The sequence below is a fragment of the Rutilus rutilus genome (genome assembly GCF_951802725.1).
Source record: "Rutilus rutilus genome assembly, chromosome: 13".
Classification (NCBI taxonomy): domain Eukaryota; kingdom Metazoa; phylum Chordata; class Actinopteri; order Cypriniformes; family Leuciscidae; genus Rutilus; species Rutilus rutilus.
In genome coordinates, this window is record NC_140218.1 from 18,197,423 (window position 1) to 18,214,391 (window position 16,969).

At 37.7% G+C, this 16,969-nt stretch overlaps 1 protein-coding gene across 2 annotated transcripts in view; it reads left to right on the forward strand.

The window, feature by feature from the left end:
• Positions 1 to 16,969, forward strand: part of znf385a (zinc finger protein 385A) — a 78,901-nt gene that overhangs the window by 38,732 nt on the left and 23,200 nt on the right. For both annotated transcript variants that reach the window (XM_084428340.1, XM_084428341.1), the window contains exon 2: positions 12,400 to 12,545. In XM_084428340.1, coding sequence (XP_084284466.1) covers positions 12,400 to 12,545 — 146 coding nt within the window. The remainder of the gene's footprint in view (positions 1 to 12,399; positions 12,546 to 16,969) is intronic.

Genomic DNA, 16,969 nt, shown 5'->3' on the forward strand with positions numbered 1-16,969 from the left:
CTTGCAATCGAGATAGTGAAGATTGAGGGAGACCAAAATAAAGAGAGTTGCAATAATCTAATCGTGATGTTACAAATGCATGAATCGCAACTTCTAAATCTTTGCTTGAAAGAAGGTTCTTCAACTTTGCAATGGATCTTAGATGGAAAAAGCTTCCTCTAATAACAGCACTAATTTGTTTATCAAAAAATAGTAAAGAGTCAAAGATCACTCCAAGGTTTTTTATTTGTTTGCGCACATTTGTTGAAAGAGGACCTAACTGGGCTTCCAGAGCAGGAGAGGAATTTGCAGGACAACCCAGAATTAAAACCTCCGTTTTATCCTCATTTAACTGCAGAAAATTATTTGTCATCCACTGATATCATCTACACATTCCAATAACACATCAAAGAAAAAGCAGTGGTGTCAAGCCTTACTGGAATATAATCATCTGCATAACAGTGATATGAAATGTTGTTTTTATGAGAAATAAGGGCCAAGGGGAGCATATAAAGGGAAAACAATAAAGGTCCCAAAATGGATCCCTGGGGCACACCAAACAAAACAGGCGCAGATGATGAGGAACAATTTCCTAAATTTACAGAAAAAGTACTTTTTTCGAGGTAAAGCAAACCATTGTAATACAGTGCCCTTGACACCTACCATACATTCTAGCTGTCAAGAAGAATGTTGTGGTCAATGGTATCAAATGCAGCGCTCAGGTCCAGCAAAACCAGCACAACACAAGAGCCTGAATCCAGAGCAAGCAAAATATAATTTGTAACCCTCAACAGAGCTGACTCGGTGCTATGTAATGATCTAAAACCAGATTGGAACATGTACAAAATATTAAAAGAATCCAAATAAGACTGGTGCTGTGAGAAAACTACTTTCTCTAAAAGCTTAAGAGATGAAAGGTATAGAGATTGGTCGATAGTTACTGCACATTTCTGGATCAAGTGAAGGTTTTTTCAACATAGGTTGCACAATTGCATGTTTAAAACTAGCTGGAACAACACCTTTGGCTAAAGAGCTGTTTATGATAGCAGTTACCATAGGACTAATAGTAGAAAAAACATCCTTAAAAAGACGAGCCGGGATAATATCTAACTTAGAACACTTCATAGTAGAGATTACATCAGCTAACTGAGTTGGAGAGACAGGTTGAAAGTTAGAGAGACAACTCATAGGACAAGGCAGTTGCAAGTGACATGGTTCAGAAGAAACAATGGAGCTTCTATCATTACGTTTTTGAGTGAAATATTAAAAAAAATCTTCATAAAACTCTGAAGAGGCCTCAGATAAAATATTCGTAGTCGGGTTTAGAAGAGAGTCGATCGTGTCAAACAGGCCTTTTGGTCGCTTCGCGTTGTCAGAAATGAATTGAGAAAAGAAATTCAATTTTGCCTTCTTTACTGCCGTTTGATAGCTGAACAGACTTGATTTTAAAATATCAAATGAAACCTGTAGTCTATCTTTTTTCCACTTTCGCTCCGCTTTTCGACACTCTTGTCTGAGAGTGCGGGTGACATAATTTAACCACGGCTGGCCAGCAACCTTCATCTTTTTGCGCTAAAAATAAGTGACAAAAATAAATAAAATAAGTGTTGGGTTTTTGTAATTTCTGTGTAATGCTGAAAGTTTTATATTTATTATAATTTTAGAATATTTTAACAAAGATTAAAGTAATCTTGATTTTTTTTTGTTCCATTTTTATGAAAACAAAAACAAAAAAGTTTGCTGTTTATTTAGAGCTGTTAATTTATTGTACTAAAGTCATTCTAAAATGATACATTTATACTTACTTTTTAATACTTTATTTATTTTTTAATACATTACAAAACAATTTTCATAGTTTTTCAATTTTTTTTTAAAGAATAAGCAAATGTGCCATTTGCAAATAATTATCTTTTTTTTCTTTTTTTCCTTTTTTTTTTTCTTCACTCTTTCTTCTGAGCAACCTTAATTTAGCTTGAAGATGGTTGATGGCCAATATTCTAGCTAGCTTCAAGCGGTTCCTGTCTGGACTTGATGAGGAACGTGTCTTGAGTGTATAGAGCCCATCTCCCACGAGCCATCCTGCCTCTCAGTGATTCCTGCTTTAGGGAGGAACCACCCTTGGGCCCCACAGTGGAGCCAAGACCAGATTTATCAAAGGATTAGGATGTGAATCTGCTTCTGAGACTGGAACACGTGCACGGATCCCTGTGCCGTGAGGGGGAGGTATAACACCGGGGCCGCAGACAGGGGGAGATGAAGACAGAAAGTACCTGTAAACTTCTGTGCAACTTTAATCAGTTTCAGAGCAGAGCAAAGTTACTTTCAGCACGGCTGCATCTGGCTTGTAACTCTACAGACAGACTCAGCACTTTTCCATGAGAGACAGACGGGTAATTAAAGCCTCACAGCCTTGATTCACCTGCTTATAAGATCAAAGCACGGTCCATTCTGGGGCTTTTCGTCTTTAGCCGTCTATGATCTCACTGGGGTGTCATTACACACGTGTTGTCTGTCATTACTTCACCCTCATTTAGCCACTGGAAACCTTCCTGACTGAAAATAGGCTATGTGTGTGGCTGTATCTGTTTGTTTGTGTGAGTACTGAAGAAAATTACATGATAGTTACTGTATGAGTTAAAGAACAAAAATAGTGATGTTAATAAGATAACTACATTTTAACAGTAGCTCAGATTCTTCATACAAGCTCCTTTTTTCGAATAGCAGTGTGATGTAATCTCTGTTTTGTCACTTTGTTTTGCGCACACAGATTTGTCTTGATTTATGAGGCAATAATCGAGCACGCTTTTCTAGAATATCTTTCTCTTCTTCATAATATTCATGTAGTGTTGTGAAGCTTAGCAAATTAGTTAATGTAAAACTATAACCTAGTATTTAAAAACAACAACAATTGATTCATTTGAGTCACTGCAGTTCTGCTGTCTTCTTTTTTGGTATAAATATTTAGTTAAACTGTTTTGAACAGTTAAACTGTGTCTCTTTTGCTCACTAAGGGTGCATTTATATGAGCAAAAAATACAGTAAGAGCAGTAATATTGTGAAAGATTATTACAATTTAAACAAACTATGTTCTATTTTAATATATTTTAAAATGTAATTTATCCCTGCGATGGCAAAGCTGAATTTCCAGCATCATTGCTCCAGTCTTCAGTGTCACATGATCCTTCAGAAATCATTCTAATATGCTGATTTGGGGCTCAATAAACATTTCTAATTATTATCAATTAAAAAAACAGTGCTGCGTAATATTTTTTGTGGAAACTGAAACTTTTTCAGTATTTTTTGATGAATAAAAAGTACAGCATTTATTGATCAATCTAATGCATTTAATGCTTAACAGTGACTTTTAAATGGTAGTATACCAATTATATAAATTAGTATGCTTCTATTAGTTGCAGCTTGTCACCAGACCTGAATGAATGATCTGATACTGTATTTAAAAAGATACTATGTATAGCTACTCTTTATTGGTAGCATGTAGTTTGTAGACCATTAGTCAAGCTATACTGTAGTACAAGCTAAATCTAGCTTTTGAAGCTACAAAAATAAAATAGGACAAGTTTTTGAAGAACCTTCGTTAATGCTGAGATACGGATAGTGTTTTTCCGTGATGTCCGTACATGCAAACTTCGTTTTGAGAGGTAAGAGGGGATACACTGCTTGGTTTGCACATCTAGTTTGTCAGTGTCCATTTACAGAAGTGCTTGAATCAGATGGCTCCCTGTTCAACACAAGCTCATTTAACACCCGCTTTGATTTAATCTAATTTAGAGTCTGTGGCTGCAGATTTGAACCGATATAGTGACCTCCTAAATATGTGCACACACTGTAACCCAATATATAATTCAGGTTAGAGTAAATCAACGTAAAATACTGAAATTATAGCACCTGTAAATATCATTTGGGCCATTATGATGGTGCAGCTCCCACAGGCGTATAATTTGTGGTGACATTTTAAATCATAGGTCTGACAGTAGTCACATTCTTTATCTGTTTTCTTCTCTTTTACTGTCTCTCTTTCAGCTGCTTCACACTTTTCTCCCTTAACCTTTCCTCTATCTCTCTTAGCGTTCAGTCAAGACAGAGCATGGTGTAGTGGAAGTGCGCTGCCGTGAATGTGTGTTTATGTATGTTTGAGTAGGTATGATGTGTGGGATTAATGTCAGACATGCTGTGGCTCATACCAGCCTCCCGTTGTAGCGTCTTGGAGGCTTATCGCAGTCAGTCATCTCTTTGTTCGCATGTAAGCACGCACACACACGTACCGCAGACATGATGGCTCATAGAGCAAGGCATGATGGTCAGGATCCAAGGCTTCAAAGTGCTGAGCACATGCAGTTAGGGATGAAGTTGGGAAGAAGTTTTTATCTCGCTGCTAAACTTCTACTCAATATCAGAAGCTCTTGGGGAGGGGTTGATACTGCAGGGCCTAAAGATAGAGAAGGGGAGAATAATTGATTAAGAGCTGTGAAATAAGGATAAAAGGGATTTATATCCTGTTTGATATCTGCGGAAGGGTCAGCAAGCAAGGTCACAGCAGCACCTCCTTGTGGCCAAATATAGCTTGTGACGCAGCCTGGCGATTCTGGTGACAGCAGATATGTTCTGCTTGAATCAGCTCTGCTTTTAACATGGGTCATTTAAAGGGCTGAGACAGTAGGCTGCGTTCTGCTCATATTTCTGCGGTATGCAGGATGTACTGTATGTTGTGCACAGTATGTGAATATTCCGTACATACATTGCCGTTCAAAGGTTTGGGGTCAGTAAGATTTTCTTTTTTATTAAGCAGCACAACTGTTTTTAACATTGATAATAATAAGGAATGATTTTTTAGCACCAAATCAGCATATTAGTATGATTTCTGAAGGATCGTGTGACACTGAAGAGTGGAGTAATGATGCTGAAAATTCAGCTTTGCCATCACAGGAACTCAATATTAAAAGAGAAAACCGTTGTAAGAATATATCACATAATACTGTTTTTACTGTGTTTTTGATCAAATAAATGCAGCCTTGGTGTGCATAAGAAATATTAAAAAACTAAATCTAACGACCCCACACTTTTGAACAATGTATGCGTATATAAATCCCCAGATGATCAACTTCAATTTGCATTAATATACATTTGCAAAAAGGATATTTTTTAATATAACTCTGATTGTGCTCGGCTGAAAGAAGAAAGTAGGATGGCTTGAGGGTGAGTCAATTTATGGGATAATTTTCATTTTTAGGTGAACTAACCCTTTAAGCAATTTTAGATACAGCAATTTTATATAAAACTATTTTTAACAAATAGTAGGAAAAATACAGTATATACTGTACTTCACAGTATGCAATAAACAGTTCACTAGCATTCCACTCTGAACACAGCCAATGATCTTGTGCAGTCTTGTCTCATTCCTTTGCTTAAGCTTTATACATTGGACTGTATGAATAAAACATTTAGCATTTTACACTGCATTATGTTCCACATGCTATTTTAAGCAAATAGTGGGCAGTATACTATATATTCTTCTCAATATACTATATAAGCAGTATGTTTATATTCCATTCCAGACATCACAATATCATTGGCTCCCATTCATTTCTTATACTTCAGACACTGGTCTCTAAAACTGCAGTAGTCAGTTTTTGGTAAGCTGAGCTTTATTGATATGTTTCTTCTCCATATTTATTGACGCACTACTATAGAGTCTAGGAAGCCAGGCGAGAAGTGTGTTCATTCTAATTAAATGAGAATCTTAATGAGTAGCTCTCTCCACAGACCTCAAGCCACTTTCATGTGCTCAGTCTGAGTGAAGAAATCGAACCAGTGGGTTACGGAGGCGGTTGGTAACCCAGACGCTCACTGGATTAAGGGCATATATAATGTTTCAGAACTGAACAGTTCCAGCTTTAAAATCTGACTGAATAAGCAACTTTTGTTGAAATAGTCAATACAGACTATAGAAACCAAGCACCTGGCAGAATGCTTTTTAATTTGTCACATGCTGATTCCATCCACCTATTTGTATGTGAATTTTGGGATATTGCATAAATAACGCTGGATGGAAAAGCTAAGATGTGCATACATTCTAAAAATGCACATAAAAAACTTGTGCACTCAATTGAGGTGAATAATATTTTTATCTGATAAGAATATATGCACATAAATTAAGATGAAAACACATTTACAGAATAAATCCCTCGAAGTGCAACAAAATCTCACGTGACTTTGCCTCAAGAAGATGTGACTGAATAACTGGACTAACCAGCGGACCAATTTAATTGCACAGCATCTCAAATGTTGGTTTGGTCATTCTAGCCAAAGTCTGACATCAAATTGATGTCATCAGAAATGACCTCCCAGAACTGTCTCGCACGATTGCGTTCCCAAACACCAGGCATCCGCCTCCGAAAGCAAGATGACAGCAGTTTGAAGCATCGTACCACTTAGCAGATGCATATTGTGCATCTTTTACCGTATAGCTGTTACTACTTCTTTAAAAGCACACTGTAAGAAATCATCTTTCGAAGTTGTAAATAAAACAAAGATTGGAGCATGTTTTCATACTACTTCAAGATTTCACGTTTAATTCAATGTGTTCCTACTCTAATTTTGTTTTCAGTGCAGTAAGCTGTCAGTGTTACATTGATTTAGCTTTATAAGATTGTGTTTGTGTCTTTTATTCTGAGGTTGGTTTTCATGGTGGATTGCGTTGGCGGCTAGATGAGGGGCAGGCTGTCTTTCCCTGGCGTTCTGAGACAGGACTGGAATAGCGAGCAGCGCTATGCTGCCGTCACAGTAATTGGACCTAAATTGGTTAAATGAATGAGCCATTTCTGCTGCCTTGGTCACAGCTGAGGACAGGGCGGACATAGGCCCAGGTCCCCGACTGGACGTGGTCAGTCAGCATACAGATGAATGAAAAGAAAGAAATTAATTTTCCGAAGAGAGTTTGTGTTTTTTTTCTTTTTTTCTGATCAGTTCTGATGAATTTTTGTTGGAGAACTGATTTGGTTTCCTTGTAATTTGCAACTGTAGACAGTTGAAGACAAACCTTGACCTTATCACCAGACAATCTTGTCTGGTCTTCTTAGATTTCAGCTAATTAAATCTCTCCTCGGCACGAAAATTCACAGACGTCAGCAGTGCACGACAAAACTGTCACTGGCAATATTAACAAAATTCCCTGCACTTACCTAGCCTACTTTATTCTCTGCAAATGTGGTATAAACAAATGCAAATGTGACACAAAACTGTGTATAAAAAGCTGTTGAGACCATGAATTTCAAACACACGGTTGGTTCGGTCGCGGCATGCTTTAATTAAAACGCCTGAGTTCCAAAAGCAAAAACAATGAAGACGCACAAACAGTTTTTGTCCCACGCTGAGTACCTCCTCTAATATACTCCAACTGTTCCTACTTACAGCTTTGATGGTTGAAGGAGATGGCACCTGTCTGCTGTAATACAAGCAATAATTACACAGAACGTTCAGTTCTGGAATATGAGATTCACTTTTTATAACCTGTGACTTTTTACGATGTCTACACATAATAATAAACATGTCAACTGTTTCATGTTTTTTTTTTTTTTGGTGGTGCAATTTCTGTGCCACCAGTGGAAACAAATGGAATTTCATTTGAATAATGGACAAATTCCAAATGCTGTTTTTGTGCCCTTGAAGGGGGGGGGAGTTTACATACAATAGTCACTTTATGGATTTTTTTTTGCCTTCAAGATCATGTGATGGGTGTGAAACCTGAGGTCTACTTTTAGTTAGTTTCTAGTCAGCACTGAATGGCGCTAATTTAAAGCTCATCAGGATGGCCATGATTAAAGTATACGGTTGTTGAGAGAGAGAGAGAGAGAGACAGAGAGCAGTGGATTCAGAGGGGACTAAACATCTATCTGCATCTCTCATCTCATTAATCTGCATTTGCTCCAATCTCACTCTTCTCTGGATCATCTGCACGACAGGTGCTTAATGAGGGGCTCATAGGGACCATGGCTTTCACTCCTCCCTTTGCTTGCTTACTCTTTCTCTTTCTCACTCACTCACTCACTCACTCCAATTTGTTCAGGGCCACTGCTGCTTGCCAGGGGACATCTGTGTTCATCCAAAGCCAGCCATCCTTTCATGCCTTTCTTTTACCCTTTCTCTCATTTCTTGCTGTTGCATTCATTGCATCCCTCCTTCATTCATGTTCCACTTGTTTTACCTGGATGTACAGAAGGGAACAGTCTAGCTATTTCCATCACCCTGTTTTTATGCATTTTGAAGTATCGCAGCAGAAACGAGCAATGGAAATGCCAAATAAAAAAAAAATCCCGTAATTCGCAAAAAAGTTTTTGACTTGTGCGAAAAAGAGTTAATGTGAATAATGGGAGATGGAAGCGCATTTCCCGAATAAATTCTGACGTAGAGAACATTAAACCCACATTACTAATCGGATGTTCCCGCTGATAATGTTTTATTTACTGTTGGTTAGGTTACTATTACTACCGTCATCTGCTCAAAATACTTGATGGAAACGCACCTAATTTACATTTGTTTTTTTCGTTGCAAACTTTAAAAAGATTTGCTTCACGTTTGGATGGAATACTAGTTAAATTTGCAACTCTTTGACCAGTTTGGCTTATTTATAATAATAATAATTATTATTATTGTCAATATGCTTTTTTACCAAATTAAATTACAATTATTATTATTATGTTAATGATAATGCCTGTTTGACAAGATTGGCATGTTTATAAAAAGAATGATAATTATATATTTTTTCAACAAACAGGGGAAATGTCTTAATACAGTTGAATGTAAAATGTATAAAATAAAATAAAACATAATCCATGTTATTTATTTTTTACTTGCTTCCCATCATGCTAGAAAGGGTGCAAAATGATATTGCTTCTTGGGTGTCAAAAATATAAAGAAAGCAATTTGTACTCTCTGCGTACTGTATTCTAATGTGCAATAATGTTGCCCAAGGGAGCAGCCTGAGGCCAGAAACGTTGTGGGTTCCTCTCCGGACCTGAAGAAACCAAGTCACCGATTTCCACCAATTAAATTACTGACCTCGCAGTTTGAAGGTGACCAGCCAGCTAATGAGATACAGCCAAGAGCCTTTTAAGCGTGTTTTAACGTTAACATCCTTTTATTTTTCAACCATCGCCGAAATCTATCCTCCTTTCCTTCCGTGTCTGTCAGCCTTGACCTCATCGTGATTATTCCTTATCTCCAAACCATTTCATCCTTATCTCCCCCCGCGCTCCTCACAATTACTCCAGCCCTCTGAAAATGGCAAACGCATGGGGTAAGAAATAGGATTGCCAAGCTTCAGTATTAGAGAGCGACAGGCACGCCTGAGATTCCATTTATCAGGCCCAAACAGGCTCCGAATTATTCGAGTTTGTTGAATCGCTTCCCCTCGCCTTTGATCTTCCTGTGCCCTTCTCTCTATTTATAAACCCCTCCTCCCCCACTCTTTCTACCCCACTTCTCCCATATCCACACACAGCCCTGTGGATCATTCTCTCCCAAATCCTCTTCCCAAAGATTCCTTTCACACCAGCTCCCTTATCCCTGTGCGCGTTCGTCCTTCGGTCCCTGGCTGCCCCCTTGCCGCAGGATCTTTAAACGGGGTGATTATGGACCCGGCGTGTGTTGAAGGATTCCTAGCATGTCACTGGCTTTAAACGACAACCAAAACCCCGTCCTCCACCCCCCTGTTCCAGCCCGATCAGGTTCCCGCAGCTTGTTAGGAAAATCAGACTCAGATACAGTGGCAGAACAACATCTCTTCATGCGCCACATGGGTTTGATGAGGCTGTTAAGACCGCTGGTATTATCATCACGGCACTTTGTCTGTCAGCAGAGGATATTGTAGTGTTGCAGTGTCCAATCAACGTGCTTGTTTGAATCCAGTGGTCTTAGTTGTCATTGTGCAGGTTTAAGATGCGTTCTAGCGCCATACGTTATCTGAACAGTAAGTATGAAATCTTATTCCCCTTTCTATCCTACATAAACGCATGACACACACACACACACACACTCGCATGCACTTACCCTGTCACAGTGATTTACAGTGTGAGCTGGGCCCTGAAAGTGTTCTTTAATTTAATGAGGTAATTATACACTAGGGGCAGGAAGCAGACTGGACCTGATTTATGCATGCTGGCCGTGTTGTTTTGACACACACTTTGACTCTGCTGCAAGGACAACTGTCCCCCCACACACACTTCGAGTGCACTCGTGTTCTGATCCCCTCTGTGTTTCTCTCTCGGTTGTCAACAAATCTGTGTCGTTTCTCAGCTGGCATGTGAACGTACTAAATGGGTTTGAGAGTTCTCTCGTTGGATCAGTCACACATGTCCTGAATTATGTCAGCACTGTATTGCAGTGACAAGCAAACAGCAGCGAGAGTGGCGGTTTACATTTAGAGCTTAGTCTTCTGTCTTGTTTATGTGGGTGAAGGGGGAACTGGACGTTCAGACGAACAGATAGTTCACTTAAAAATTCAAGTTATGTTGTTATATACTGCATTTCATGAAAATGGTTTTCAAACTCCAAAATTGACAAAATATATATTTTTTTATTGAAACTTACATCGCATTTATTTATTTATTTATTTGATTAAAAAAAAATACAGTAAAAACAAACACTGTTAAATATTATTAAAAATTCAAATAACTTTTTTCTATTTTAACATATTTTAAAAATGTAATTTATTCCTGTCTTCAGTTTCACATGATCCTTCAGAAATAATTCTAATATGCTGATTTGATGCTGATTATTATAATCAATGTTGAAAACAGTTGTCTTGCTTAATATTTTTTTCAGAATTATTTAATAAATATATAGCCTAATAATATTATATTATATTATTGAACAGTATAAATTTAAATCTTTTGTGACATTATAAATGTCTTTACTGTCACTTTTGATCAATTTAATGCATCCCTGCTGAATTCATATATTTTATTATTTTATAAAAAAAAAAAAAAAAAGTATCCTAAACTTTTAAGCTGTGGTATATATTGGTCATAAATTTGAAACAAAAGTGTGATAGTTTATTTGATAAAGGTGAAGGATATTTGTAAATAATGACTTAAATTTCAGTCTGCATGGCGTCAGAAGACTTGGAATACAGTGCATGAGTCGTATGGATCACTTTTTGAAATTTGATGGTGCTTTTATTGTGCTTGTATGTCCTGGCAACCATATACTTAAAGAAAATATCTTCTTTTTGTGTCCCATGGAACAAACAACAACATCAGAGGATGAGTAAACCACAGAATTTTCATTTTTAGGTGAACTATCCCTTTAAGGCACACTGCGGCACTTTTGAAGAGAACCGTTTGCAGCAAAAGGGAGTATTTAGAGAGTGAGTCATGTGACTTTTGTTGAGCACTGCATCAGGGACCAGCATTGCCCACAAGCGACCACTGGCACTTTCTCTCTCTCTCACCAGCAATCTTGCAACCAGTCTGCCTCCTTATTCTTGCTCTTCTCTTTCTCTCCCCCGCTCTTTATCTCCCTGTGTGCAGTGCAGCCAGTGAGGAGTCTTGCATGGCTAATTTGAGTTAACGATGCCAAGGCTCGTCCAGGCCTGAGGCTCCAGCAGGAGAGCAGGAGGAACAGCTGTGGCCAGGCTGAGGCAGCATATCTCTCCAGTGCTCTCTCCATTTCTCCTTCGTTCTGTCTCCCCGCTCATCCTGACATGTATGCCCACAGCAGCACAGCCTAATGACGTTTTCTACGTGAGGAAACCATCTCAACGGCGCTCGGAAGAGCCGGAGAAGTCAGGAGAGAGTAGAGGCTTGACGAGCAATCTTGAAATAGAAGCGGAGAAGGGCAAAAAAAAAAAAAAAAAATCATCCTAGATTAAGAAGGAGACAGGCAGCGAGAGGGAGAGAGATAGAAGGGAACAGATTTAAGACTGCAGGGAACTTGAGGCGAGGAAAATCCAGCAGCAGAAATTAAGCAGCTTAAAGTAACTAAAGCTTAATTCTGACGAGAGGGTCCTCGCACGGTCTCATGGAAGAGGTTGCGCGGGCTGTAAAGGATAAGAGGAGACAGGCTGACAGGGAACAGAAACTCTGATGTGGATTGGGAGAGAGAGCGAGAGAGAGAGAGAGAGAAAGAGAGAGAGAGCGAAAAGAGGGGGTTGTTTCATAACCAAAGGTTGACATCTCTCTGATGAGTTTTGTGCTGACAAAAAAATGTGTCAGCACAGCCACCTCTGAGCCACCGTGCTTCACCTCAGTATGGCAAGAAAGTCATATTTTGAGCAAAAGGAGCTTTATTCAGGCTTGGTGTTACAAATTTAACCTGATGACAGGATTTTAAGCTCATTTGGAAAGTTTAAAGTAAGAATTTGTGCGTTTGGCTTCTTTAACTTCATTCTTCTTGTCTCTGCAGGAAGCATCAACCGAACTGGGGGTGTCCCTACGTTTCTGCGGACCCCCACCGTCATCCAGCCTCATCTGGATATGAAGCCCTTCCTACAGTTTCAAATGGAGACGAATCCTCCACACAGCGTTGGGCTTTTCCACAACTTCAACGCGGTGAGATTATGCCTCTGAAACATCTCTGTTGACAGTGTTGCATTATTGCATTACTGTCCGGCCCAAAAAAATAAAAAGTTGCTGTTTGGATTTAAATAGGCAAATACTTAAGAGTCTATGAATGGATCATTATTGTAGGGATTATTATGTTTCTAGCATGTTATATGTTTGGCAACTTCTAACCCTAATTGATGGAGTGTGTAGCTTTTCATTTCTTAAACAACCATGTGGGAAGACACATCATGGCCATATTCCAGGCCATAATCATGTGTGTATATACAGTATGTACTTTTATTTATTTATTTTTATTCAGTTAAGTAACCAAGCACTTTGCTTTTGAAAAATGGATAAAGTATCTTGTATATCACGGTTTCCACAAAAATGTTAAGCAGTACAAATGTTTCACTAACATTGATAATAATAATAAATGTTTCTTGAGCAGCAAATAGGCATATTAAAATTATTTCTAAAGGATTATGGGACACTGAAGACTGGAGTAAAGTGTGCCATTACAGAAATAAATAACATTTTAAAATATATTAAAATAGATAATGGTTATTTAAAAAATTTATATTTTACAATATTTTGGTTTTTATCAAATAAATGTAGCCTTGGTAAGCACACTGTAAAAAATGATCGTAATTTTAACGGTAAAAGACTGTAAAAATGCTACAGTGAAAAACTGTTAATTGGTTAACAGAAAGTTTCCGTACTATATACGGTAAATAACTGTGATAGATCTAACGCTACATTTAATGTAATTTTGCTGTAAAATACCGTTAAATTTACAGTTTTTGAAAGTGAAAAAGAACAACTCGTATAATTTACAGTGAAAAACCGTAAATTGGCATTCCCACAATTCCCTGTGTGACACTTCACTTTTGATGTATTTTTGTTGAAATAACTGTTTCTTCATAGGTTTTTTTTTTTTCATTTTTTTTAATCAGTTATGTACATTAGGGTTTTATGTTACATTTAATGTTGTTAAATTAATGTTTATTGCATTTTTTAAATTTCATGTGTTACCATGATGGTGTTTAATGTTTGTGTGAATGACACTATGCAGCTTTTATAAATTAGTATTAACTTTCTTGTGGAAGAGCTGCTTGTGATGAGCTTTGATTGAACATGTGACTCTCATCACTGCTGTGATTGGTGGTTATCAGTGTATTACAATGGTACAAAACAGATATTAATAGTTCAATAGGATAGTAAATTCACATTATATCAGATAATAAAATACGGTTTATTACTGTAAATTTTAAGTTAAGTCTGTAAAACCAATAACGTTGCTACCGTATTTTTGACGGTAAAGTTCTGGCAACCACAGCTGCCGGTTTTTTACCGTAAAAATCACGGTTTAATTTTTACAGAAGAGACTTCTTTCAAAAACATTGCCAATCCCAAAACTTCTGAACAGTAGTGTATATAACAAAGAAAATGGACTTTAAATTTCAGATATAAATAAAAAAGTTATACTGTTTTGCAGGAGCAATATTAAAAAGCATGCTCATTTTCATGTCATTCCAAACCAGTGTTATGATTATTATTTTCATCTGTGGAAAACAAACGGGAAACAGTGAAGATGATGATTTTAACTTTCAAGATCTTCAAAGCACATAAAGATGATGAGATATGAGATGAGATATACTTTATTGTCCCCGAAGGGAAATTTGTTTTGGACTCTGTCCATTCCATAGCTTTACAGAGACAACACAAAAAAGACACTGTACAAAAAGAATGAGCATTTCATATACGTTTAAATAGGTACGTATGTATAGTAGTAGACACATTAACGCCTTCCATTGGCACTTATAAAACTTTAAAACTGTTACTTAATTAAAAACTGGCATATTGCACACAAAAACACACAACTGATATATTGCATACTCTCCATATGGCTTACAAAATACAAAACTGACATATTGCATACTCCATAGCACCCATTAAAATACACAACTAACATATTGCACTCTCCCTAAGGCCCATAAAAATACACAATTGGCATGCTACACACTCCATAAAGGTATTAAAGATTTCGGTTGCACTTTATTTTACAGTACGTGTACCGTGTACTTCCCTAAGAAAGTACAGGGTAATATAAGGTAACTACATGGGTTAAGGTTAGGTTTATCTGGTGTTTAGGTTTATCTGGTGTATTAATGTTACAATGCATTAATGCATTTGCATCTACATAAAGATAACCTTAAAAATTAAACCACTCAGTCTATTTATGATAGCTCTAAACTGGCTTGTTTGTGCATTTGAATTTTCCTGACTGCCTTCCTTTAGACAGTGTAATGCTGTATGAGTTCTCTCGTGTCACTGTGACTTATAGCTAATCATTTTGATTAGCATGCAGCAGCTCATTTCACTCTCTCAGCACTTTTACTCAGAGTCTGTTCCGCACATTTCCCAGATTGCATTCTGTTATGTAAATGAGGATGCTGGTCAGCGAATTGAACAGGAAAGGTTGTGGGATCCACCCATCCTCGAGGTGTCCGTCATATGTATTCTCTCTCTTAAATTCCATATATTTGCCTGCACTTGTTGCCAGTGTGAAAGATGGCGTGCCTCTTGGCACAGTAGTGACACTGAGAAGGAAAGAACACTCTACCCATGCCTGCTCAATAAATCCACATCACATGTTGTTGCCTTCCAATTCTGCCACGTTATTTTCTTTTCAGTAAAAGCCAAGGGATGTTTAAATGTTTTAAATATGCATGAGCTTGTGAAAGAGTCAGCATCTAAGAGCTTAACTACTGTCTCTTGTTATTTGACCATTTATTATATATTCAGACACTGAGCTGTAATCTTTAGATTGAGGCAGTTTTAGCATTGCAGCAGGCTATTAATCACAACAGTTAAAAGCTCAATGTGAGAGTGACCGGGTGTCCGACGGTGAAATACTCCTGATGCCCAGTAGGGGGCAATGTTGGAGTGGCTGGAAGGACAGGCTGACCTCTCTCTAGGACACTGCAGTGTTTAGGCTAATGCCTAATGGAATACTGACAAATACAAAAGACCCCTTACACAAGTTGTAATACTGAGTTATATATATATATATATATATATTGTTTAATTCTGGGACTGTTTCATTCTGGGATTATTTTCTATTATTATTTATTTATTTAGCAGAATTTTCAGTAAGTAAATTGGAACTTAAAACAAACGTACATGGTGTACTAATAATCAAATGCGCTCAACTAAGCGGTCCTCTCTTTCATATAAAGTGTTTAACATTCTGATTCATTCCAGTGAATTGTTTCCAAACAGTCCTCTATCCTAAGCAGTTCTCTCTTTCACATGTTCTTTCAACTTGGAACTGGAAAGTGTGATTCATTATCTAGTGAATCGGTTAGGTCAGATTCATAAAAAGGATTCACTGATTCAAGTCCCTGTATCATGTTTTTTTGACTGAGTTATGTTAATTATGGTGGCTTTACTGTACTTTTAATATAAACGTATTCAAGTTTACTGTCACATACTGAGAATATTTGTTCATTGTTCAAAAACGGCTCTGATTAAACTATAAATTACATTCTTAAATAGTTATGTTTTTATTATTTATAAAAACAAACTGCGTAACTTTAATGTAATTAGCTACTATTTATTTGCACACACTACTTTCAGATTCTCTAAATTATGATTAGCTTTGTTTGGCAAGCTACAGTTTCAAAGTAGCTTCCCCAACACTGCTTATAAACATAAGATTTGTTGGCTGTGCTCAAGTTGTTCCATCTGGAATCGCATTCATGTTGGAATGCAACAACCTTGATCAAAGCTGATGAAGCTGTAATCAGTTCAAAGTATTATTTATTTTGAAATGTGTTTGTTTGGCCAAAGAATTATTTTGCTATGTACATTTCACCAATATCTGATGCTTTTGATCAGCTGTAGATAGAACTGGGACGGACCTCAATCTTCCCTTCCTCTACGGTCCAGCTGTAATTTGTCTTTAATGTGATTTGGCCTCTGAGTCAATTTGCCAGCAGGCAGTGAGGCACCTGAATCAGTTATACGAAGCAGCTGGTTGTGGCGTGAAGGTGCAGAAAAGCTCCCCAGACACGCTTATTCCGCAGGATCAGGAATTTCGTAGGCGTTAAATCGTGCGGCTTGTGCACCAACTTGTTGCATTTCACCTGCAGCCACCTTCGAGTAAAGCTCACTCGCAGAAGACGACGTTTCTGCGCACAGCTTGCCAATTTTCCTCGCTGAGTAATGCAACTCCACGTGGACTTTTGGAGTTGAAATCTTTTGGCTGCATTCACTCTACCTCTGATGACCCCCTCGAAAAACTGTAATTTTCAAACTTAAGAGCTGGAAGATATCAATCGCAAGGCATTATGAGTTCAGATATTCTTGGAAGTTTCATTAATTGAGCCCGGGTCACAGCTGTATTGGTTCCACGTGAGTTTTAGAGG